Source organism: Podarcis gaigeae, assembly GCF_964106915.1.
Source record: "Podarcis gaigeae genome assembly, chromosome: 14".
Taxonomy (NCBI): Eukaryota; Metazoa; Chordata; class Lepidosauria; order Squamata; family Lacertidae; genus Podarcis; species Podarcis gaigeae.
Genome location: NC_139690.1, coordinates 35,268,128 through 35,292,734, shown reverse-complemented (window position 1 = coordinate 35,292,734; position 24,607 = coordinate 35,268,128). Strand labels below are relative to the sequence as shown.

General features: G+C 45.0%; 2 protein-coding genes across 6 annotated transcripts; both read left to right on the top strand.

The window, feature by feature from the left end:
• Positions 1 to 150: 150 nt before the first annotated feature.
• Positions 151 to 10,643, top strand: WDR24 (WD repeat domain 24). 4 transcript variants are annotated; one of them, XM_083710843.1, is made up of 10 exons: positions 151 to 357; positions 2,098 to 3,007; positions 3,289 to 3,466; positions 4,364 to 5,036; positions 6,167 to 6,282; positions 6,720 to 6,841; positions 6,946 to 7,050; positions 7,169 to 7,506; positions 8,280 to 8,464; positions 10,101 to 10,643. In XM_083710843.1, exons 2-10 carry the CDS (start codon positions 2,527 to 2,529, stop codon positions 10,267 to 10,269), a joined length of 2,367 nt encoding a protein of 788 aa, XP_083566969.1. In that variant the 5' UTR covers positions 151 to 357; positions 2,098 to 2,526; the 3' UTR covers positions 10,270 to 10,643. The 4 variants fall into 4 exon arrangements, with proteins under 4 accessions (XP_083566969.1, XP_083566966.1, XP_083566967.1 ...); XM_083710840.1 differs by having other exon boundaries at positions 209 to 526; XM_083710841.1 differs by lacking the exon at positions 151 to 357 and adding an exon at positions 406 to 520.
• On the top strand, positions 10,159 to 22,688 carry KLHL10 (kelch like family member 10). Of its 2 annotated transcripts, XM_083710853.1 has the most exons (5): positions 10,159 to 12,136; positions 13,886 to 14,375; positions 16,035 to 16,652; positions 19,549 to 19,698; positions 21,796 to 22,212. In XM_083710853.1, the coding sequence occupies exons 1-5, from the start codon at positions 11,949 to 11,951 to the stop codon at positions 22,168 to 22,170; spliced, it is 1,821 nt and encodes a 606-aa protein (XP_083566979.1). In that variant the 5' UTR covers positions 10,159 to 11,948; the 3' UTR covers positions 22,171 to 22,212. The 2 variants fall into 2 exon arrangements, with proteins under 2 accessions (XP_083566979.1, XP_083566980.1); XM_083710854.1 differs by lacking the exon at positions 19,549 to 19,698 and having other exon boundaries at positions 10,794 to 12,136; positions 21,796 to 22,688.
• The last annotated feature ends 1,919 nt before the right edge of the window (positions 22,689 to 24,607 follow it).

The following is a 24,607-nucleotide window of genomic DNA, read 5'->3' as shown; positions in this document are numbered from 1 at the left end:
GATTATAAATAAATAAAACACACGGGAGCATTGAAAAACGCGACTTCCCCGCCCCCCGCCCGCGATCCTGCGGGAAAACGCAGCCGGGGGCGACGGGTGCAGCCTCCCGCCCAACGCCCCGCGGGCTCGCCGGCAAGGGCCGAGAAGGCGGCGCGGCCAGGGTGGGGGGCCGGCAGGCGGGAAGGCAAGCAAGGGCGGAGCGGCCTGGCCGGTGGCGGAAGGGGCCGGGCGAGGCGGGCCGGGTTTCCGCGGCGGAAGGAGAGGCGGCTGCCTTGAGCGACGGAGGCCCCGCCAGGAGTGGCCGCGGGAGCAGCGATCGGTGAAACCGTTGGCCTGGCGGCCTCGGCCCGCTGCCAGGTGAGCTGCCGCCCGTTTGCTTTTGCTTTTTCCCTCAGCGCCTCGCCCGGCGCTCGCTCGTGAAAGGCTGAGGGAAGCCAGGCCAGGCTGGGTAGGCCTCGCGCGGGACTAAAACTGCTGCGTATTTATATATGCAGCGCATCTTTTTGAGCTCCCGAGACATGTAAGGGTGAGGAAATGCTGGATTGAATACATTGCATGGCGGGTTTGTTTGTTGTTGTTTTTAAATTAACCAAAGCTCAGTTTTAAAGCAAACTTTAATCTGTGGTGTTGGCTTTTTTATTTTATTTACATTTTTGGGGTAATCGTTCTTGCTTTCATTTCCAATACGCAAAAAACCATTGGTCACAACGAGATAGGGGAAAGGGGTTGGGGAGAGAAGGGAAGAGAGAGGACGGTCGTATTTCAACAAAATAGCATTATAATTCCAGACTATTGTTCTTCATAGGCATGTTATCCAATAATAGTTTTTTTTCCAAAGGAAACCGTGAGAAGAGGGCGGCTGCTGGTCATGTTGCTTTAATTTGATGTATTCAATAAACGGATGCCAAACTTCAGAAAAAGTTGTGCTTTATTTTTTGATAGTGTAGCATTCAGGTATAAATTGTTCACTTTCCATTAAAGCGGTGGTCCAGATCTGCACATGTATTGCATCATAAGGAGACTCGTGTTACATTTAGGACTCTTCCACACTTAACGTTTGCTCTGCATTTCTAGGCACGGCTCCACAATTTAAAGCTTCCTGTCCAAGCCGCAAAAACCTGCTCTTTAGTGCTGAATTGGAGCAAATCCACTTAAAACCTGAATTGCCGTTTGCTCCGATTTAGGGGTACGGATTGGGTTTTCCTGGGGAAAGTGGCAGAGGGAAAAAAAAGTGCCTGGACATGGACCAGGAAAGTGCAGGGCAAAAGGTTAGTGTGGATGATCCCCAAAATACATGTGCCATTAACTGTCAGTCTTCCCAGTTAAAATTGATCTCTCCCAGCAATATATTCAACTGGGGTAGTAATGCTTGTTTTCAGCCCTAGTTTCAAGTGAGGAAAAGGTGGGATATTCAGTAAATAAATAAATTACCTGCTGCCTTGCAGGACATCTTTGGGAAAAGAAAAGGCCAAGGAGTAAACCCTACACAAATCCAGAGTGGAGTCCCTAAGGCGGTTGGTGGGATGTCGTCTTCTACACTTTCTGGCAACTCCTGCAGCCAAGCTGGTGCCAAATGTATTGTTCTGCTTCCCTTTGGACCACATCAACAAGGCAGAGAGGGCGGTCTTGTCCTCTGGGCAGTCCAGGACCTCCGTGCACACTGGCCAGGCTTGTACCCTAGGGAGGTCACTTTGGTGCTGCTAATGCAACAATAAGAATGGGGGCGGGCAGCAGTTATTAATTGCTGGTCTCTGCAGCCACGGCAGGTGCTGTGATTCTCCAGCAGTTTGACTTCACCCCCAGAGGCACACTCCATTTCTCTTGAGACAGACGGATGACAACAAATAAATAAAATATGAAAGACATTAAAACATTTGTCTTTAGTGGTGTGTCAGTTTCTTTTATGTAGGTTCTTCTCAGAAGCAAATGGCAACTTCTACAATGGTGGGTACTGGTCTTGTTTCAGTGTCCAATGCTTTGAGAGATATGTTTATTCTTAACTAATTCTCTCTCTCTCTCTCTCTCTCTCTCTCTCTCTGTGTGTGTGTGTGTGTGTGTGTTGGTCTGCATCCTGAACAATTCTGTCTTGTATTGCAGAACTTTGCTGAATTTCTTCGGCCAGAAGCTATCCTGCAAGTGAAAAGTTTCTGTCAAGAGGCTGTTTGAAAGTAGGAAAAGAAGTGCTAGATGGTTTACAAAGAAATTTCCACACAAGGTAGACCTAAAGCCAAGTAAGCTTTCAATGCAAATTAGAAGAGCTTGCAACTAACTCTGGAGCTGTAAGCATTGGCTTTATGTGATCACTTCATGAAATTTCCTTGTGTTAAAATGCTGCCCATTTCTGGGTAGGACCTTATTTCAAGTGCTGAATATTCCTTTTTTAAAAATGAAGCTTTAGTGATAAGGAGCTTGCAAGATTGAGTTTAATTTTGTGAAGTTGTCCATTAAGATATAGTTGTAGACACTCCTGCTCTGTGGTCATTGGGAGATCCCTCAGAACCACAGAGAGCCCCTCAGAAGGCAGCCATGGAGAAAATGGCTAGGGTGACCACTGCCCTCGGTGGCAATACTATCACTGGACGGACCATGTTCTGCCACCTGGATGCCCCTGCCAATGCCATTAGTGTATGTCGTGATGCTGCCCAGGTAGTGGTAGCTGGGCGTAACATCTTTAAGATCTACTCTATAGAAGAAGACCAGTTTGTGGAGAAGCTGAACTTGCGTGTTGGCCGCAAGCCATCCCTGAACTTCAGCTGTGCCGATGTGGTGTGGCACCAGATGGACGAGAACTTGTTGGCCACAGCAGCCACCAATGGCGTCGTCGTGACCTGGAACCTCGGCAAACCATCTCGTAACAAGCAGGACCAGCTCTTCACCGAGCACAAAAGAACAGTTAACAAGGTGTGCTTCCACCCGACAGAGGTGTACATGCTTCTCAGTGGCTCCCAGGATGGCTACATGAAATGCTTTGACCTGCGCAAGAAAGATTCTGTTAGCACATTCTCAGGTAAGGAGTCATTTCTGAATTTGCCGTGCCTGACTCTTAACACTCTCAGCAATGGTCAAGAGTACTTTTTTCTAGTTACACCTAGTCAAAGGGCAGTGCTATGAGTTTGTTGGGGCTGGGCCGAAAGCAAGGTGTGACCAAATTATTGAGAGAGAATCTGATTTGGCCCTTGAGCCTGAAATCTGTTGTGCTAGAGTATGATTACAAATGGTGAGTGTCATCTGGATGAGCTGCCGGATATGAAGCTTGCCAAATATGCTGTCTGTTGCATTATCTTTCAGGTCAATCAGAAAGTGTCCGTGACGTCCAGTTTAGTATACGTGATTACTTTACCTTTGCTGCAACCTTTGAGAATGGAAATGTTCAGCTGTGGGACATCCGCCGGCCTGACCGCTACGAGAGGATGTTCACAGCCCATAATGGGCCCGTATTCTGTTGCGATTGGCACCCGGAAGACAGGTATGGACAGCAGGGGCTAGAATTCTGCACTAAAATTTTGTTCTTTGTCTTCAAGCATATCCTCGTCTCACTTTATTCTTGTGCACGCTCCTTTTTTCCCTTTGGCACCATCTCACGTTGTGCACTAGGATTCTCTGTTCTGTAGCTCATCTTTCTCTGTTCCCTGCCCATGGAACATTCTTCCTTCTTAAATATGCAGTTTTCCCTTCCTATTTTTAAACATTATTTTAGACAGCCATGGAGAACTTACTGTTCTTAAGATTGCCTTCCTCAAGTAAAAATCTTCCGTGCAGTGCTTCGTTTTTAAGCATTATATTATAGAAATGCATCTTAGAAAACTCAAAGCTCTTTCTCCAAGAACTTGTTTTTGTTAGTATGCTGTATAAATTATTTTCCTAAATTTGAAATTCTAGGCTAAGAACTACAGCACAGGTTCCTAACTTGTGGCCCTTCAGATGTTGTTGACGTCTAGCTCTAGTCATTCCTGACTAGGGGCCATGCTGGCTAAGGTTTATGGGAGCTGTAGCCCAACAGCATTTTGGGATGTATGAGGGTTTTGTCATGCAGATAAGAAATGAAGACTCACAGGTGTGTGAGAGCAAGGATTGGGATGTGTGCTCACCCCACCCCTCACTGTCACTGATGACTTCGCTATAAGCTCTCAGGAGTAGAGACATGGGGGGTCCAATTCCCATCAGCTCCAGCCAGCATGACTGCTGGTCAGGCATGATGGGAGTTGTAGTTGAACATATTTGGAGGGCTACAGGTTAGCCCCTCATGCTTTAGCAGTATTGTGAGTTGGTAGCTGGGTATAAGGTCAGTGTAGATCATGTATAAGAAAAGTGGTGGTTGCTGAACTGTTTACTGGCCACTTAAGCTTCTCTTCTCTTCATCTAGGGGCTGGTTGGCCACAGGGGGCCGAGATAAGATGGTAAAGGTCTGGGACATGAACACCAACCGGGCCAAAGAGATATACTGTGTGCAGACAATAGCCTCTGTGGCAAGGGTCAAGTGGCGGCCTGAATGCAAACACCACATTGCCACATGCTCCATGATGGTGGACCACAACATCTATGTGTGGGATGTACGTCGGCCTTTCATCCCCTCTGCCATGTTTGAGGAACACAAAGATGTCACCACAGGGATTGTGTGGCGTCATCTCCATGATCCTTACTTCCTCTTGTCTGGCTCTAAGGATAGCACTCTTTACCAGCATATCTTCAAGGATGCCATCCAGCCTATTGACCGGGCTAACCCTGAGGGGCTTTGTTACAGTCTCTTTGGGGACCTGGCTTTTGCTGCCAAGGAGAGCCTCATCTCCTCTGATTCTAACCGTAAGCGTGATCGGCGCCATCCTATCTTCTTCAAGCGCAAGCTAGACCCCACAGAACAGTTTGAGTTCATCTCCTCTTCCAGTGCCCTAAGTGTATTTGAAGCGGACACAGAGTGTGATGCTGGTAGCATGGACTGGTTTGTGCGGACCGCCAAGCAGTATGTGCTGACAGGGAGACCGCTGGCAGAGCTGTGTGACCATAATGCCAAAGTAGCCAAAGAGCTCAAGCGCAACCAGGTAAGGGCTCCCTTTGTGCAGGAGTTATTCGCTTATACTTTGGTAGATTTGGGGAGGGGGCTACAACATAACCTAGTCCCAATGGGCACCCAGGAAGGAGATGCCATGGTTGATTGTACTGGAATCCAAACCTGCAGCATATATGTTCAACTCAGAGTACCAAAAGTCTCTTTGCTGAGGTTGGTGGCTTGTGATGAAGGCAGAACACGGGCCTGAATTAGAGCCTTAAGTCAAGTGCGGGGAGTCTATGGCTTTTCTGATGTTGGACTCCCAGTTCCCATCAGCCTCAACTAGTGTGGCCAGTGGCTGAGGATAATGGGAGTTACTGTCCAGTAACACATGGGGCTCTAGTTAAGTAACTCTTACTTAGAATAAGCCCATTGAAATGAATAGTCAAGACTAATTTTAATTCCAGTGAGTCTGCCTTGACTGCAATTGATGGAGGGCCATAAGTTTCCCATTCCTAATGCCTTAAGTGGCACAAGCAGAATGTGTAGTGAGCAGAAGTCTATACTTGTAGTATTTTATAAGAGACCTTACCAATCCAGAGATATTATACTTCCTACCAGTTGCCAATCAGAAGGTTGACAGTTCGAATCCCCGTGACGGGGTGAGCTCCCATTGTTCGGTCCCAGCACCTGCCCACTTAGCAGTTCGAAAGCACACAGTGCAAGTAGATAAATAGGTATCGCTCCAGCAGGAAGGTAAACGGCGTTTCTGTGCGCTGCTCTGGTTCTCCAGAAGCGGCTTAGTCATGCTGGCCACATGACCCGGAAGCTGTACGCCGGCTCCCTTGGCCAGTAAAGAGAGATGAGCGCCGCAACCCCAGAATTGTCCACGACTGGACCTAATGGTCAGGTGTCCCTTTACCTTTACCAGTTGTAGAGGTTGATGTTGCATGTGTTATTCCTGAGAGAGAGCTAGGAGTTTCCTAGCATGTAAAGAGGAGTCCAGGGCTATGTTCAGCCCCTCTCCCATAAGACATTACCTGAAATTGTTTTGGTGGTGTGTGGTGGCCTCCAGCCCAATACCTCACTCTTTGTGTCTCATTTGCCTCTATTCCTTTTCCTTAGCTGAAAGACGTGGCTGTTGATAGTTTAACTCTTTCTGTTCTTTCTCTTATTTTTCAGGTTGCTCAGACATGGACCATGCTCCGAATTATTTACTCTAGCCCTAGCACTGTGCCCTCTTCAAACCTTAATCACAGCATTGGGAAGAGTAGTTCTAGCCTTCCACTCATGAACAGGTAAAAAAGGCTTCAGTATCTGATCTTGGTTGTGAGATGGGAGGTAGAATGTTGACTGTGGCAAATATAGGTGGGCTGGTTGCATGAGAGGTCTCATTTACACATTACCAGCACCATTTGCATTAGGCAGAGTGTTCATCTGGATAAAAGTGAGAAGACTCGCATTTCTACTCTTGAGCCCTTGGAAATAGGGCATACAACAGGGCAGAAAAAATGCACCTTGCTGATAAGTTCAGAAGTGCTACTGGTCTCTCAGTATGTTCTTGTGTGAGCAGTGAGAAAAATTGAACTGAAAATCTTAATGATACAATATTTGTGTGGTTACTTGGTTACCAGGAATTGCAACCAGTGGGGGACTTGGGTGCCAGGATGTAGGAGGGAAGCTGGAAGCATCAGGTTTTACCTGGGTGTAACACAGATTTGTGTTTCCCTTCCAGCTTTAACTTGAAAGATATTCCTTCTGGGATAGGCAGTGAATCAAGGATGGAGAGGAGCAAGGGAGAGAACCGACCTGAAAACATCCTCATGGATTCTTCCTCCACACTGATCAATAACGATGGTGAGAATGGTGGCATACCTCTCCCCCAACACTGCATAGAAACCTGAGAACCGTTTCTCACTTCCTTCTCTGCTTCTCTCTTTTTTTTACTCTTGGATGTCTAGAGAACGAAGAGACTGAAGGCAGTGATGTCCCTGCAGATTATCTCCTTGGGGATGTGGAAGGAGATGAAGATGACCTGTACATGATAGACCATGAGAATCCTCACAGTGAGTATATATACTCTTGAGAACTGTTGGTCCTTCCTGTTCCCCTTTCTGTGTTGGGTGGAATTGTTTATCTTTCCCTGTCTGCCTTCCCTCTCATGGGTCCATGTTTTCTTAACAGCTGAGGAGCAAGAGTACATCCTTCCCCAGGAGGCCTTCCCTTTGCGTCATGAGATTGTGGACAATCCCTCTGCACTGGATCACTTACAAGACAAAGCAGACTCCCCACATGTCAGTGGCAATGAGGCAGAGACTGTGTCGCTGACACCTGTGGAATCTTTCTCCCTGATCTCCATCTCTCACTCTCTGTATGACAGCCGTCTGCCTGCTGACTTCTTCAGCCCCATTGTCCGTGACATGTTGCTCTTCTATGCTGAGCAGGGGGATGTGCAGATGGCGGTGTCTGTACTTATCGTGTTGGGGGATCGTATCCGGAAGGAGATTGATGACCAGGCACAGGTACCTCCCTGTTCTATATTTTAGGATTAGGATTGGTGGTCATAATTACCAGATACCTGCTGAAAGCTGCACACTCAATAAGGAGCCCATCCCAATCCACAAAAACTACTATCCTGCTGCGCCTCCTCCTAACTGTTGTTGCCTATTCACCTGTCCTCCCCAAGTGAGCAAGCAGCAAGAGATACAAGGAGAAGGAGTAGTAAGCTCTGCACAACTTATCCTCTGTCTCTATCAGAGCTGGTGCTGATCAGGCACAGAAGGAGAGGCATGTGGAATGGGTAGTGGCCATGAGGAGGTCTGGGTCTGGTGAAGGCCTGGATGGGAGTTTTCCCAGGATCCATTTATACTCCACCTTGAATTCCATGTTTACTGAAAGGCAGCAAGTGTGTGAAATAAAATAGCTCTCTTCATGTTAATGCTTGTGGTAGTATATTAAGTGAAGTTGGTCTAGATTGTCTGGCTATCAAAACACCTGCCAGTTATTTCCAATTTGATGGGCCAGGGCCAACTTTAAAATATCCATCTGTGGAACATTGAAAGATCCATATGAATTTTGCGTTCTATTTCACCTGCATTAGAAGTTGTTCATAGACTTCTTAAAAAACAAAAAGGAGTTCATAGACTTGAGTGCATCTTTTTTTAAAAAAAATGAAAAGGCAATATATGAGTATTTCAATAAAATAAAGGGTTTGAGTTGCAAGAGAGAGGTTGAAAGAGATTTCTGGAGACGAATACTGTAAGTGACTTGTGTGCAATGCCTTAAAACCCCACAGGAACACTGGTACACTTCATACATTGACTTGCTGCAGCGCTTCCAGCTGTGGAACATCTCCAATGAGGTGATCAAACTGAGCACGTGCAGAGCCATCAACTGCCTCAACCAGGCCTCCACTACACTGCACATCAACTGCAGCAATTGCAAAAGACCCATGAGCAACAAAGGCTGGATTTGTGACAGGTGAGCGGCCTGTGCAGAGACACACTGTGTGCATGTATGCACATATAGAGGTTTTAGTTTTGTGACATGCTGGGAATAATTATATGAATCTGCCTTATTCCAGGTCAGACAACTGTTCATCTGATCTGAAATTGCTTACTCTGGTGGCAGTAGCTTTCTAAGATCACAAGCAGGGGTGTTTTCCAACCCTCAGGACTGCGGATTGAACCTGGGATCTCCTGCACCCAAAGCATCTTAAATTATTGACCCTCTTTTAAGTAGCACTTTGCATACATACTTCCTGAAGTGAAGCTAGAAGTGATTTTGTTTTCCAGGAGCTAAAAATCATTTTACCACCCCACACTCAGGATTACATGAAGGCTTTTGAAGCTAGGTGTGCCTTACTCATTTTATAGAAGATCATATGATGTGACCTATGATAGTGGACTGATTCTTGAAGGATGTCCAAAAGAGGATGAAAAAAACTCCAGAATGGCCAGTTCGGCTGCTTTATTTTTAAAAAGTGTAAATTTACAGCACAGTGTGCAGAGCCTCACTGCCTTTACAGATGCGGAATGGACACCACAACAGTGAGAGGTCGTCATGACTTGTCAGCGCCCAAGCAAATGTGTATATACATCCTTTATGCACAAAGCAGCATACGTCAATTTACCTTGAACCTCCCATCACACCTGGCTGGTGAGGCCATAGGTAGCAGTTATCCAAGGCTTACAGATAGCTCCCCTCTGGGCCGAGAGCCCAGCATTCCAGGGTCCACAGATAAGCATAGCATTAAAGCAAGCCAATTTGCATATATCAGAGCAAGTGAATATAAACATACATCAGCTCATTATTGCAAAAACGACTAATTAATTGTAGCGTTATCTTGACTACCAAGATGGTGTTTGCAGAGCTTCTGGAACATCTTGCCTTTGGTTCAACACAGTGGTGTAGCAAAAGTGTTTTTAAAAAATCCTGGGAAACAAAATCACTTCACGACTGCTTACATCCTTTTTCATGCAGTTTAAGAAGTATAGTGGAATACAGAAATTTAGAACAGACCTCCTCAATTTATGGTACATCAAGCCAACAGAGACATCCCAGGCACCTGATTACAATGCGGTCATAAGGCAGCAAAACAGAAGTTTTTTGAGCTCCTGATGGGCTTCTATCCATTCATGACTGATGTGCTGGTTCAGTGGGTCAGAATGTATCTCATATCTATACCTCTTGTGAACTTTATGCATCCCAATAATGCACCTCCCAATAGTGGTGAAAAATGAATTCGTGTATAATTTCAGGTGAGCCATGCTCCTACCAGCTGCAGAGACTACAACTGCTTTTCACATTTTATTTATTTTTTGTATTTTTTACAATTATTTCCTACTTTTGCTCCAAGGAGCTTAGGCTGGCCTGCATGTTTCTCTCTCACACACATGACCATGCACCATTTTATTCACGCAACCCTCTGAAGTAAGTTAGGATGAGTAAGCTTCATGGCTGAGTGAGGGACTTGCACCTGGGTCTCCCTACTCGTTGTCCATCAGTAATCACATTAGGTCTCATTGGGATTCTTATGTTCCAGAATCTGTGTTGTATTTGACTGCTAAGATAAGTAATTTTCTTCTGGTTGATTCATTCTGTGGTCTCGTTTCAGATGTCGGCAGTGTGCCAGCATGTGTGCTGTGTGCCACCACGTAGTGAAGGGTCTGTTCGTGTGGTGCCAGGGCTGCAGTCATGGTGGCCACCTGCAGCACATCATGAAATGGCTGGAGACCAGTTCCCATTGCCCTGCAGGCTGTGGTCACCTCTGTGAATACACCTGAACCTAATGGGAGTCTTTGTCCTCTGGAAAGCAAAACCTTGACGCACTGGCTGCTTAGAACTGGCACTGAGCTCTGTTTATGGGAGGCATTAGAGGCATAGTTGCACAAGAGAACTTAGTGAGTAGGATACTGTGAAGGAAAGGTGACCTTCGTTACTTCACAAAAAGCAGTGAAACTTTAAACGCTCAGGCGATTCTTCTTGAAAGCTTCTGGTCACTTACATCCTCCCCCTTTTTTACTGCTGCATAATATATTTTTTTTGTTATCACGATTCTGCACAAACCTACTTCTTAATGAGCCAAGATGGCACCATGAGACACTTTTGAGTTTCATTCCACTTTTTATACTGAATTAAAAGAACACAGTGAACTTTACTGCTTGCTGCTTTCTATAGAGTTCCCGAATCCTTTTGCATAAATGCTCCTAAAATTTGTGAGCTATGGCACAGCATCTGAATTTCTTCCTCAAAGAGGAAATCTCTTTCCAGGATATGTATTCAGCTGTGTAATTTTAAGCAACATTTAAATTTCCTGCTCCCAGATGCAGAGCATAAACCACTGGCCAGCAAGGGAATACTATATTTGTTACCACTTTTAGAACTTTGTAGTAAATTGCAGACCGATAAAATGCAAGAACTGGAGTTCTCTAAAGATCATCTTAATGAGCTTCTGCAAGTCAAGGAACAAATGGTTATGACTATTACTTAGAAGTAAGTCCCATGGTGTTCAGTGGAGTTTACTCCCAGTGCATTAGTTTGGCATATTGGTCTTCCTAGCAGCAATAAGAAGACAAAAAGTACAGCTATATCTTCTGTGGTGGGAGCACCTAATGATGTCAGTGCCTAGTCTCTTGAGGAGATAGGCAATCCAACAGGATCTTGGTCCTAAACTGTGAAGGGCTTTAAAGGTCAATACCAACTTATAAATTAACATAAGGCAAATTGGAACTACTGCACATAATATCTAACAAGTGCCAAGTCAAACCATATTGTTGTTTTTCCCCTGGTCTTTGGTACTGCTATTCTTTCCATTTAATCTGAAACATCAGCCTTCCATGCTACAGGATAGCATAGTTGGTCAAGTTCAGTTTATTGATCCAAATGATCCCTAAATCTTGGTGCTGCTTGCCTGGCCAGTTATTCCTACCTTATGCCCATGCTGCTGCTCTAAGCTTTATATCTCATACCATGCCCTTAGGAGATGTAAAAATAATCATCTGTTGGTGAGTTGAAAAATTAAATATGGATTAGGTCAGAAGCAGCCAGCATTCATATCATATGCAAAAGAACTGTTTAATATAATGTGCTGCCATTTTATTTAAATGGTTTTTAATATCTCAGGATATAAATTAGGACAATCATGAACAGATTACATTCTGGTTCACCCTCAGTTTGAGATGTTTAAATCGTGGCCCACTGTGAGTCAAAAGCTGTCTGCGCATCAATTAAATTTATTTTAAATTGTGTGGGAAAGGGTATCCAAACCTCAGATGCTGCTGTTGACTGTGAGCAGGACCACTTTGCTTCAGAGGACAGCCAAGATTCTAGAACCTGGTCATGTCAAGGGTCTCATTATGGGAGGGATTCTGGAACCTCTGAACCAATCACACCCTTTTTCCAAGAGGAGGGTTAAGTGGAAGGCCTGGCAGCTCTTTGTGCTGCCTCCCCCCACCTTGAAAAAATGGATGATGCCTCTGCTTCGGCGGGGTACTCCCACCGCCACATGGAGAGGAAGATGAGTGCGATGGCTTGTACAGTCTTCAACGAACTTCGACTGGAAGGGAAGCTCTGTGACGTGATCATCAAGGTCAATGGGTGTGAGTTCAATGCCCACAAGAACATCCTCTGTAGCTGCAGCTCCTATTTTAGGTCAGTGCTTCTAACAGGCAAGAGTTGGTTTCTCTGGCAAAATTCCCAGGAATATGTCTTGACTTAAGGGCTCATTTTATTCAGTAATAGATGCTTGAGTTCCTGCTGTCTTCAAAGATGTGGTTGGCTGCTGGTTCACCCTCTCTATCCCAGATTGCAGTTGTGTGGAAGTCATAACCACTAATTAGTAGGTTGACAGGCAGTTGAAATTTATTAGTTGTTCATCTGCCTTTTAACTGATCAATTAAACTCAAAGAAGTGATCATATTGCGAAAACCACCAAATAGGTTCCCATTTAAATGATAAATTTAGTAAAACAAAAACTACCAGAATAGAGTTTTTTATTTTATTTATTTTTTGTTTTGTTTTTAACTACCAGAATAGTTGAGAACCATATTGTAATGTAACTTTCATTCTCTGTTACAGCAACATTTAATCAAATTGTCTTAAAAGGTAAATGAGTGTGTTCTTAACTCATGTCCACCAGTTAATAGTTTCAGGTTGTGTCTTCAAGTCAAGGGGATGCCAAATGGCATCCAAAAGCATAATTCAGAAGCAGAGTCTTTTATCAAAGCCAAATAAGTCAAGAAGAAGGTTGATGAAATACCACAGGATAGGAATAAAGTAGAAAAGACAGGAGGGGGTAAGATTGTCTAGGTTTCTAATTTGTTTGAACAGTGGATTCCATAGCAAGGATTTGCTTGAATAATGAGACCCTACTATCCTTGGCTTTTCATGCCCATCTAGGATAAAATACAGAGCCCACACTTCTTCTGAGTCATTACTGACTTGTAGTATTGGGAGACTCGTGGTGCTATTTGAGCAAACAGGGTTTTTATTTAATATCTGGTTGGCTCTGTTGAGTAACGGTTTCTGAGATTTTGCTGATACAGTCAAGTGACCGTACTTCTTGCCTTAGGAGCAAAATCTTGTCGCATTATCAGCCCAGTAGCTACTGAGGACCCAACTCTTCTAGCCCAAGGAAGTTATCAAATGTGAGCTGGAATATGTTTCAGTTGAGGTATGTAGAGTACTAAAATAATAAGCTGCCAGTGCACCAGCAGGACTTAAGAGCTGTCATTGTCAACAATAGTTTACACTGGCAATCAGGTCCACAGGTTGAAGCCATGATGTGCCTCTTGATGGGCCCTGTTGCAACTTTTATTGCACCCCAGACCTGATGTTAGAGAATCTGGTCTGAATATTTATTTTTTGTTTATTTTTTATTTATTTTTTGGCAGTCTGGCCTAAAGATGGGTGTGGTTACAGTGTCAGCATTCTAGACAGTTGCTGCCTGTTCATAGGAACTAGTGCAAGGTTGCTCAGTCTTGCGTTGAATTCCTAGTCAGGCAGGTGTGCCCTAAATACTAAAACAGATCACATCAACTTTCTAAGCACCTGGGTAGGCATGTCTAAACAAGAATGTTTTTAGCAGGTGCCAAAACAAGCACTGTGAAGGCGTCTGCTTGATCTCAATAGTCGGGGAGTTCCAAAGTGCGGGCGCTGCCACACTAAACAATTGAGTTCTTACAAATGCCGAATGGCACCTGTAGCAGTGCCAATTCTTGTTCAATTTTTAGAAGCAATATGAGGCTTGCAGCTGTCATGAGCACCAAAAAGTTGTGGGGATTGCTATAGAGGTTCAGCGGGTTAGCTGGAGGATCCCGGTGGACCCAACGCCATCCCCTTGAGGAATAGGACCCCAAGATGCAACAAAGACCAATGAGAAATAGTTGTGTTCTTTTTCAGAGCTCTGTTTACCAGTAGCTGGAACAACTCAGAGAAGAGAGTATATAATATTCCTGGCATAACCCCAGATATGATGAAACTCATTATCGAATACGCCTACACAAGGACAGTGCCCATCACCGTGGACAATGTGGAGAGGCTTCTTGTGGCTGCTGACCAATTTAATGTGATGGGCATCGTCAGGGCTTGTTCTGACTTCATGAAATGCCAGCTGTGCCTGGAGAACTGTATTGGTATCTGCAAATTCACAGAGTACTACTTCTGTCCGGAGCTGCGGCAGGCGGCCTATATGTTCATCTTGCACAACTTTGAGGAGATGGTAAAAGCGTCTACTGAATTCCTGGAGCTCTCGGTCAATGAGTTTAAAGACATCATTGAAAAGGACGAACTCAATGTGAAACAGGAAGACGCCGTCTTTGAGGCCATCCTCAAGTGGATTGCCCACGATCCCACAAACCGAAAGCAGCACATGGCAGTCCTGCTCCCTAAGGTTAGCCCTTTTAAATATCTTGGGGGTCCATCCATCCCCTGTCCTTCAGGTATCTAGGACCAGATTTAACTAAATACTTGTGCTAGCAGGAGCCAGTGCAAGGACTCCCATTAGCGCTACAGGGCTTTCCCCCGCTTCTCCCCACTGTGCCTCCCTCCATAAGCTCTGGGGGTGGTTTGGGAGAACCCCCAAAACGGCACACAGGGAGGAGAGGGTGGAATCGTTCCATCTGGCAAGCAGAACTGTGTGAGCTGACAGAACGATTGTAATAGTGTGGTGTTGAATCCAACCCCTTATGTCTCCAGATCTACAGTGCTGGCTAACTTCCCAATCAGCTTCATATAATGGCTGTGTACTACTTTTGGTGCAAGAGGCTGTATGCCTCCTGAATGCCAATTGCTGGGAATCACAAGTGGGGAGAGCTGTTCCACTCAGGCTCTGCTTGCAAGCTTCCCATCGTCATCTGGTTGGCCACTGTAAGAGCAGGATGCTGGATTAGATGGGCCATAGGCCTGCTCTAGGAGGCTCTTGGTCTTTTACGTATGTCACTCTGAGTTTCATTCATGTATTTATTATTGAAAGGCTGATGTTGCTACCCGTCACTGGGAATCACAAGTGGGGAGAGTGCTGTTGCACTCAGGTCCTGCTTGTGGGCTTCCCGTTGGGGCAACTGGCTGACTGCAAGGATACATGCATCATAAATTGGGGGAGAGCTGTACAGTGGTACCTCGGGTTACATACGCTTCAGGTTACAGACTCCGCTAACCCAGAAATATTACCTCGGGTTAAGAACTTTGCTTCAGGATAAGAACAGAAATCGTGCTCTGGTGGCGCGGCGGCAGCAGGAGGCCCCATTAGCTAAAGTGGTGTTTCAGGTTAAGAACAGTTTCTGGTTAAGAACAGACCTCCAGAACGAATTAAGTTCTTAATCCGAGGTACCACTGTAGCTCAGTGGAAGGGCACCTGCAACACATGCACAACACCTCACTTCTCAAAACAGTTCATGCAAAAGTCTAAATCTAAATACAGTACTACAATAACAATATACAATAAGCCATATAGTATCACTGAAACATAACATTGCAAAACTAATAATCGGCAATTAATGCAGCTGGTGGAATCTTCTGTTGGTGATCCAGGGAATTCTCAGCAGCCAGGGTTTCAACCGTCCTGGAGATGCTGCTGAGTCCCAAAACATCAGCTGCACAAACACCAAACAGTTGCTGTCCTAATGCCTGTACTGCAATAAAATAAAATTATTACGTTGGTAGAAGGAGGATTGCTGCTCTCTGGATCCTCCAGTGGCAGCCGTTAATCACAGTAAAAAGAAAGTGTTCATAACTGGTCTCCTAATTGATTCGGATGTTATGAATCATAACATCAGCTCTGCATAACATAGTTTTTCTTCATGTCATGGAGACCTTCCCCGTGATCTCACTGCTAGACAGCTAAATGCAGCTTTACTTATACTCCTCCACCTTTCTGAGAGGATACCACTTCATAATAAGACTCCTGTAACACAGTGGGCAAGGTTCACAGGCTGAGTGATGGTGGGGAAACAGACCTGTCTCATGAACTTGAGAGTAACAAGGCAGGAATGTGCCTCGTTCCTATTAGGCTTCTTGTTTAGCACCAGTCCTTTCACTCCCCTCTCTGTAGGTACGCCTGGCCTTGATGCATGCTGAATATTTTATGAACAATGTCAAAATGCATGACTATGTAAAGGATAGTGAGGAGTGCAAGCCCATTGTTATCGACGCCCTGAAAGCCATGTACGACCTCAACATGAACGGACCATCTAGCTCCGACTTCACCAACCCGCTGACGAGACCCCGTCTGCCGTACGCCATTTTGTTTGCCATTGGCGGCTGGAGCGGTGGGAGCCCAACCAATGCCATCGAAACGTATGACGCCCGTGCAGACCGCTGGGTGAACGTCACATGCCAGCAGGAGAGCCCCCGGGCGTACCATGGTGCCGCCTACTTAAAGGGCTACGTCTACATCATTGGGGGGTTTGACAGTGTGGACTACTTCAACAGCGTCAAGCGATTTGAGCCTGTCAAGAAGACGTGGCACCAGGTTGCACCCATGCACTCACGACGCTGTTATGTTAGTGTCACCGTCCTTGATAACTTCATCTATGCCATGGGTGGCTTTGACGGCTATGTGCGTCTCAACACAGCTGAGAGGTATGAGCCCGAGACCAACCAGTGGACCTTGATAGCCCCCATGCATGAGCAGAGGAGTGATGCAAGTGCTACAACCCTGTATGGAAAGGTAATGAGAATGAAAGTAGGCCAGAGTTTATAAAAGGTAACCAGCTGCTAAGGCTGACAGGTCACAGGGATGGATGTGAAACTTTAGGGGGGTTGCCTCCAGAGAAGAAATTAAATATTAAGGGAAGATTAGGAAACGAGGCTAGACTGGTGTCCACAAGGCACCTCACCATCCTGACCTGCTTTCTAAACTACTCCCCTTTTCCAGCCTTTGTTCCTTTCTGTAAAGATGACAACAATACAGATATGGTTTGAGGACAGAGGGAAAATAGCAAAAAATGTTAATGACACCAAGCTCTGTTTTTCTTTTTCATCAAATCCACGTGGAAATGCTGTGGAAATGCAAAACAGTTGCTTTTGATTGATAATGAACTGGGGAGGGGGGAGAGGGATGAGGGATCCATAAACTGAACCTCAGTTCAGATAAGATGAAGGTGTTGTGAGTTGGTGGCTCATGTGACCTGAGAGGTGGTGATCACTGCAGTCTGGGGAGTGTTGCTGGATTTGGCCTTATCTAGAGAGGCCCAAGTGGCCTCTACATCTTGAAATTCCTTTTACCAGCTGAGGCTGGTGTACAAGCTGTGACCCCTCTTGGATGACAATAGCTTGGCCACAGTTATCCACACACTGGCAACATCTTGTTTAGAACACTGCAATGTCCTGTACACAAAGATGCTTTGAAGCCTCATTTAGTGCAAAATATAGCAGTATGTTCATTAATTGGGACCACTCATGGAGAACATATTATGTCAATCTTAAGTCAGCTACATTAACTGTTTCTGTTCAGAATGGAAAGTTCTGATTTTAACCTAGACATCCTTAAATAGCGTAGAGCGCCAGTGCAAAAACCTGTCCAGCCTTTGAGATCATCCCTGCTCTGCCATCAACTGAAGTAATAAACATCTTTATTTTATTTTCGGTACCAGATGAAAATCTGTCTAGGCCTTTTAATGCTGTATGTATTTTATATTAGATTTTAAAAACCTTCAGTATCTGTTTGCAATGCTTATTATTGTGATAGTTTGCTTGGCAGTATTGTTTTATTGATGGATATACTCTTTTATTGCTTATATTGGTCGCCACTCTGGGAACACTGTCAGATGAGGAGCAGAGCAAGATAAATGGTGGCAACTTGTGGCATCTTAAACCCTAACAAGCGTATTATGGCATGAGTGGTTATGAATTAGAGCCCTACTTCATCAGACACCATAAGACTTTCATTGTTTTTGTACAGCAGCTATCTCTCTGGAAATGAAATGAAATAAATCAGCACTTGAGATCTTTTTTGAAAAAAGAAAAAAGATAACAATAAGCACTGCCAGCCACACATGCTTTGTCTAGTGAATCTCACGGTGCAGTATCCATACTTGAGCAGTTACAGATAGGTAGCCATGTTGGTCTGCCATAGTAAAAAAAAAAATTAAAAAAAAATTCCTTCCAGTAGCACCTTAAAGACCAACTAAGTCAGTTCTTGGTATGAGCTTTCGTGTGCATGCACACTTCTTCAAAACTTCTTCACGAAAGCTCATACTTGAGCAGTTCCTCTGATATAGGGTCATAAACTGAGCATGAATATTTCATAGAATCGTAGAGTTGGAAGAGACCACAAGGGCCATCGAGTCCAACCCCCTGCCAAGCAGGAAACACCATCAGAGCACTCCTGACATATGGTTGTCAAGCCTCTGCTTAAAGACCTCCAAAGAAGGAGACTCCACCACACTCCCTGGCAGCAAATCCCACTGTCGAACAGCTCTTACTGTTTTTAAAGAATCTTAAATAATTATTTAAGAATCTTAAATAATTTTAAGGAATAGGGCTGTAACTCGGGGGGTGAAGCATCCATTCAATCCCAGGCATCTGTAGGTAGGACTGGGAAAGACCTCTGAAACCCTGGAGAGCCACAGCTAGTCATTGTAAACAATACTGAACTAGATGGGCCAATAGTCTGATTCAGTGTAAGGCAGTTTCCAATGTCCTTTTCAATTTGGCTTGTTGTAATCCCTGCATGATTTCTGCCACATCTGGCTGGAAACAGCCCACCGGCTGCATGAACTGACCTAGCAGGTGCCGGATAAACCCAGCTGGCTTTGCAGTGTCAGGCAGGCTGTAACCCAGAACATCTATTAAGCTGCTGGTGGACCGTCATATCAGGCATAAATTGCAGGTTGTGCAGGCCTGCTCTAACATCTTAAGCAATGAGAGGTTATTCAGCCAGCTATTTCAACAGGAAAAACAATCTTGGTTTCTGTTAATATAAACCAGAGATGAAAAATCTGTGGTCCTCCAGCTGTTGTTGGACTCCATCTGCCATCATCCTTGGCCATTGGACATACCAACTGGGGCTGATGGAGTCCAGCAACATCTGGAGGGCCACAGGTTCCCAAACCCCGATACAAACTTTTAAGTGTATCCAGGGTAGGAGCTGGTGTGGGTTTCGTGGTCATAGTAGAACTAAGAGTAAGCTTCAAATCCCCACTCAGCCACAAAGCTCACTGAGTGTCCTTGTCCCATTCCCTCTCTCTCAGCCTAACTTAGCCTCACAGTGTTGTTGTAAGAATTACAAGGGAGGTACCTCGTACATTGCTTTGAGGAGCTTGGAGGAAGGCCAAGATTAAAAAATTAATAATCCACACTTAACAGCAGTCATTCCTTCTCCCAAGGAATCATGGGAGCTGTAGTTTTACCTGGAGGCCTAGGAAGCCTGTGAGAATTCTCAGTGCTTTCACCAAACTACAATCCCCAGGGTTCTCTGGAGGATACTATAACAATTAAAAAGCCATCAGACCGATATGCGTGTAAAGTGGACAGGGCCAAAAATTCTTTCTACAATGGCATTGAATTTATTTCAACAATATTTTCACAAACCTCCTATTTTTTGCTTTCCATTTTTAAAAAAGGTCTATATATGTGGTGGGTTCAACGGAAATGAGTGCCTGTTCACAGCAGAAGTGTATGACGCCAAGATTGATCAGTGGAGCTTGATCGCACCCATGAGAAGCAGGCGAAGCGGCATTGGCGTGATAGCGTACGGAGAACACGTCTACGCAGTAAGGCCAGGGTCCTTTTGTGCCCGTAATGGCAGGCAAACCTGCAGCACCCTTTGGCGGTAAAGTTGTTGGAACAATGCTGCCTCCTTTTGGTTTGGTGTAGACCAAGTGCTGGCCAAGCTGTTGCTCATGAACTGTATATATTTAAGGAAGTGGATAGGCACAAAATGGCAAGAATGCTGTATCTTAGTGGTCTTCTGAAGGTTGTGGCGATCTTCTCAGCCTGGTATCAACAGCTGGCATCTTCATACAGCTACTGAGGTCTCAATGCCTGGCACTAAGACCTCCAAGCTGCAGCTGTCCTGGTGGTGATGGCAGCAGGGCCAGTCTTACTGTAACATACATATTATTTGGTAATCACTAAGTATATGCAATTACACTCAATGTTGGGCCATTCTTTCAGGTGGTTCTGCTGAATCCTCATCCCACTACTCACACCAAAGTTCTGTTCTGTTGTGGGAGGTTGCCAACGTAGGAAGTTGCCGACACACATTCTGAGATTACTGAATAACAAAGAACACTTTACTTGGTTTGGTGCATATTATATAGCTCAGGTATCGCTAATGCTAACTAGCAACATTACCTGTACCCGCACAGCCTTTACAATTATCAGATACCTTATATTACACCTATTGTTAGGCAAGATGTGGCAGCTTATCACCTGTGTTTCTGCACGGCCTCTGTGTGTAGTAGTGCATGTTTTCAGGAGGCTTTGGGATCAGGGGCTACACTGAGAGCAAGGGAAACCCGAAAGCAGGGCCTCCAGTGGCCTGTCCATAGTTCACAGTGTTCCACCCTCTCCCAGACATCAGTTTGATGCTGAGGGTTGCAACTATTGCTTCCACAGTCTCTCACTGAAGTTGGAGTCAAGCTCCTAAATCACACACTCCCAACACTACCATGCGTTGCCACGTGTGTGTTGTGGGGGGCTTTTTCTGTTTCAACCTGCAGGTTGTATGGAAGGAAGAGAACCTCTGAGCATGTTCAGAGTGACTGTCCTTCCTTATCAAGGCAAAGCCATTTCTTATGCTCCTGTATTAGGGGCACATGACTGGTCAGTTTAAGTCCTCATATACCACATTTCTTTTTTAAAAAATTAAATGCCACCTGTGACCTCTACCTAAATAATTTCAGCCTCTCCATGTCATATTGCTTTTATGTATCAGGGTGTTTCTTTTTTTAAAAAATCCATTAAAGTTTCTTGTTGATAACTTATAATTCCAAAACATGTACAAAACAATTTAAACCACAGAAATCCAAGCCACAGTGAAAAAGTCCTCAGCCTGACAGGGCTTTGATTCATACTGCTTGGGCTGCACCAGGAAGGAAATGGGGAAGTCAAAACAAATAGCTGAGTGCAGATATAATGGATTACATAGGAACACAGGAAGCTGCCTTATTCTGAATGAGACCATTGCTCTGTCCAGCTCACTATTGTCTACATTGACAGACTCTGCAGGGTTTTAGGCAGAGTTCCTTCTTAGTCCTGCCTGGAGTTACCTGGGGCCTTCTGCATGCAGTGCAGATGCTCTAGGATCCATCTGCTGATTTCTTGTAGCCTATAGAATAACCATATTTGCAAGCAGTTGTACACCAGTTTAAGCATTTAAAGTTCTGTATTGGTGACCCGTACAGCAACCCTCTATAGCAGGTCTTTGCTTTTATCCCACAGTAAAGTTAAGGCTACAATTGTAGTTTGCATATAGGGCATGAAGTGAGTCCATGCCGAGGTGTAATTTAAAGTAGGGAGTCAAATGCCTCAGTGAAGTCTTCTACTGGAACAATTTGTGTTGATTTAAACTAGTGCTATGCAAGCTTTCAGTGTGCACAGAAGACTTGATCAGATGACAACAACTCTCTTCTCTGGTCATTGGCCCCTATGGCAGCTTCCCTCTTGTGCCATCTTGTCCTTCATCTTGGGCAATAAAATGCACCAGCCCTGACTACTGCTATTGCATGTAACTGATGGGAGTTTGGGCCCAGCATCTGCACGGTGCCTCCTTGATCTGCCTGGATCAGTGGTCTGACTTGGTGTGAAGCAGCCGCCGCCACCTCCTCCTCCTCTAAATGACTCCCTGTCCTTTTGCTGCCTCACAGGTGGGCGGATTTGACGGAGCCAACCGCCTTCGGAGCGCAGAAGCTTACAACCCCATTGCCAACACCTGGAGGACCATCCCAACCATGTTCAACCCTCGCAGCAACTTTGGCATCGAAGTGGTGGATGACCTGCTCTTTGTGGTGGGCGGCTTCAACGGCTTCACGACAACGTTCAACGTTGAGTGCTATGATGAGAAGACGGACGAGTGGTACGACGCCCACGACATGAGTATCTACCGCAGTGCCCTGAGCTGCTGCGTGGTGCCAGGGCTGCCCAACGTTGGGGAGTACGCTGCCAGGCGAGACAACTACGTGGGGTCAGCTCAGAGAGATGAGGTCAAGTACTCCTCATCCACAAGTACACTACCTGTGTGAAAAGCTCTCCTTGACTAATAAAGCCCTCTAGCAAGAACTATATGCACAGGTGGATTCACCTTTTTTCTCCCCCTCCACCTTAAGCTGTGAGACTGGTCCTTGTGGGTGAGCTGGTGGCATATGTCCCTCCCCTGCTCAGGACCTTAACCAATCCCATTCTTTTATCCTTTAGGAAGTCATAGAGCTGACCTATAGGATATGAACAAAGCTGTTGAGAACAGTGATGGGATTCAGAGAAGAGCCACGAAGGGGAAAGAGGGATTTACCATTTGTGCTGCTATTGCTCTGACACACAAAAAAGAGTAGTAGGGGAGGACTCTCAAGGCACTCAGAAATGTTAAAAAGCATGCAAAGGCTACTACTAGGAAAATGTTGATTGTGGGTTAGTCTTGCTTTATATGTATCCAGTGATATAACTCCTACTCTCCATTCTGCCAGATGAAGAGCCGTTTGTAAGTAGAAAGCTTGCATATTCCTGCCGCAGTAGAAGCTGATCCAATAAAACCCATTCAGCCAGACTACCCATTTTCCATTTCTTATTGAGAACAGCAGTAACAGACCTTGCCAAGCAAAACAGGCATTCCACAAGATGTCCCTGTTACAATCTGTAGTTTTCTTTAGCCACTTGGCTTACCTAGTTGCACTTAACAGATTTTATTTTTTAAATTTCAAAATATAGCAATTCTGGCACAATGTGTAATTTCTTAGGAGAATCTTCATAAACAGAAAAAGTATGGAGCACTGAATGTTTCTAATAGTTAAGCCAAAACATTCCTGGGAATGTGCATCTGCTGCTGAAACAGCAACCCTGTGCTCTGTCTCCTCTTCCCTAGCAATATGCATTACTGCAGCTTGTGTGACCTCCCGGTCATGAGTAGGTGGCGGAGTTGGGCTGTATGTGCTGGCCCTGCCTGCTGTATCTTCATCCTCTGTCCTTACACTCTTCTCTCCAGACCTCCATGCCTTTGACGGGAAGTCTGATGAAGTGGGGAGCTTGCAGGTGCATATACCATTCCCCCCTTCAGACCTTCTGCTCAATATATAGAAGTGGGCTTTCAGTGGGTCTACTCTGAGTAGGACTAACCTTGACTACCACCCATAGACTCCAATAACAGATCAGCAAACACAAGTATGGCATCGTCTACTCTGCCTGGCTGTGGTTGTCTAATTTCATGCATAAGTTTTTCACATCACCTGCCAGCTGATCCTTTTAGCACAGCAGGAGAAGGGTTTTTTGTGACAGTTGCGGGGGTGGGGGTCCTATTTCCTTCCCTTCGGAGCCTGGAAAGGACTACAGAACTTGTGTTTCAGTTGGTTGGGCCCCTGAACAACAGCTCTCTGCTTAGACCAAGGATAGGGAATAGTGTTGATCAAGCCAATATGGTCCATGGTCAGCAATGAAGGGAGTTGAAGTCCATCAACTTCTGAAGGGGCTACAGTTTCCCCATCCTTGACTTAAGACAGTGAGAATGCCCTGCAACATTTTGCTGCAGGCCCTGCTTGTAATACCTAGTTCTCTAAAGAAACCTTCTGCAAGTTCAGCTTTAGTTCCTCCTGCCTCTTTTCTTCAAATAGCACTAATGCGAGCACAGAGTGGTCTTCCAACTGCAGGTGTTAACGTCCCTCATTATTTGACTCATGCTGTTGGGAATTGTAGTTTAAAATATCTGGAGTGCTCCACCTTGGAAAGCTGTTGCAGATTGTAGCCTTGGCCTTTTCCATCATGCCCAGGAACATCTTTTTTTCTCTCCTGCCCACACTTTTGGCTTTGTGTAATATATCTTAACTGAGGAAGACTTTTGTGAAGCTTGAAAGCTTGCTCACTTCTGTGTTGTGACTTTTTGTTTGGCCCTATTAAAGCCAATGGGAGAACATTTGAGCATAGCTGTCAACATTTCACTTTTTTAAAGGGAAATTCCCTTATTCCGAATAGGATTCCTCACAAGAAAAGGGAAAAGTTGACAGCTATGCAGTTTAGTCTCCCAGAACAGTCTGCAGCTGATCTGAAGGTAACCATTACTGGGGAAAGGAACTTCAAAGGCAGACTGTGAAGCCTTTGAATTGCAGTATTTCAAGAGGTTCAGTGCTATCACTTGTGGGCTGAAGGACTACAACTACCTGCCCACTATCCCTTTAAAGCACATTCAAGGCGCATTCTTTCCTCAAATAATTCAGGGCTCTAGTTTATATCTCACAGAGCTACAATTCCCAAGAACTCCTTAACCAACTACAGGGTCCATAATTTTTTGAGGGGGGGGGAAATGTGTTTTAAAGATAAAGGCTGTGTACACACTATATCATGCTACATGTCTTAAATGAGTTACTGATGAAGGATTGTGCTATCAAACATTTTGGGTGAGAATGGTTTGCTTAGGTTTATTGCATTTTTTAATTGCTTGTCACAATGAAAAGCTTCCAAGTGATCTACAAAAAGAAT

What these genes read in the sequence shown, in the direction of transcription:
- WDR24 (XM_083710843.1), top strand. Translation starts at nt 2,527, where the DNA reads ATGGAGAAAATGGCTAGGGTGACCACTGCCCTCGGTGGCAATACTATC. An exon ending in AGCCTTCCACTCATGAACAG is followed by an intron (nt 6,283 to 6,719) that starts GTAAAAAAGGCT and finishes TTTCCCTTCCAG; the next exon opens with CTTTAACTTGAAAGATATTC. An exon ending in AGATTGATGACCAGGCACAG is followed by an intron (nt 7,507 to 8,279) that starts GTACCTCCCTGT and finishes AAAACCCCACAG; the next exon opens with GAACACTGGTACACTTCATA.
- KLHL10 (XM_083710853.1), top strand. Translation starts at nt 11,949, where the DNA reads ATGGATGATGCCTCTGCTTCGGCGGGGTACTCCCACCGCCACATGGAG. An exon ending in TGGCAGTCCTGCTCCCTAAG is followed by an intron (nt 14,376 to 16,034) that starts GTTAGCCCTTTT and finishes CCCTCTCTGTAG; the next exon opens with GTACGCCTGGCCTTGATGCA. An exon ending in CTACAACCCTGTATGGAAAG is followed by an intron (nt 16,653 to 19,548) that starts GTAATGAGAATG and finishes TTTTTAAAAAAG; the next exon opens with GTCTATATATGTGGTGGGTT.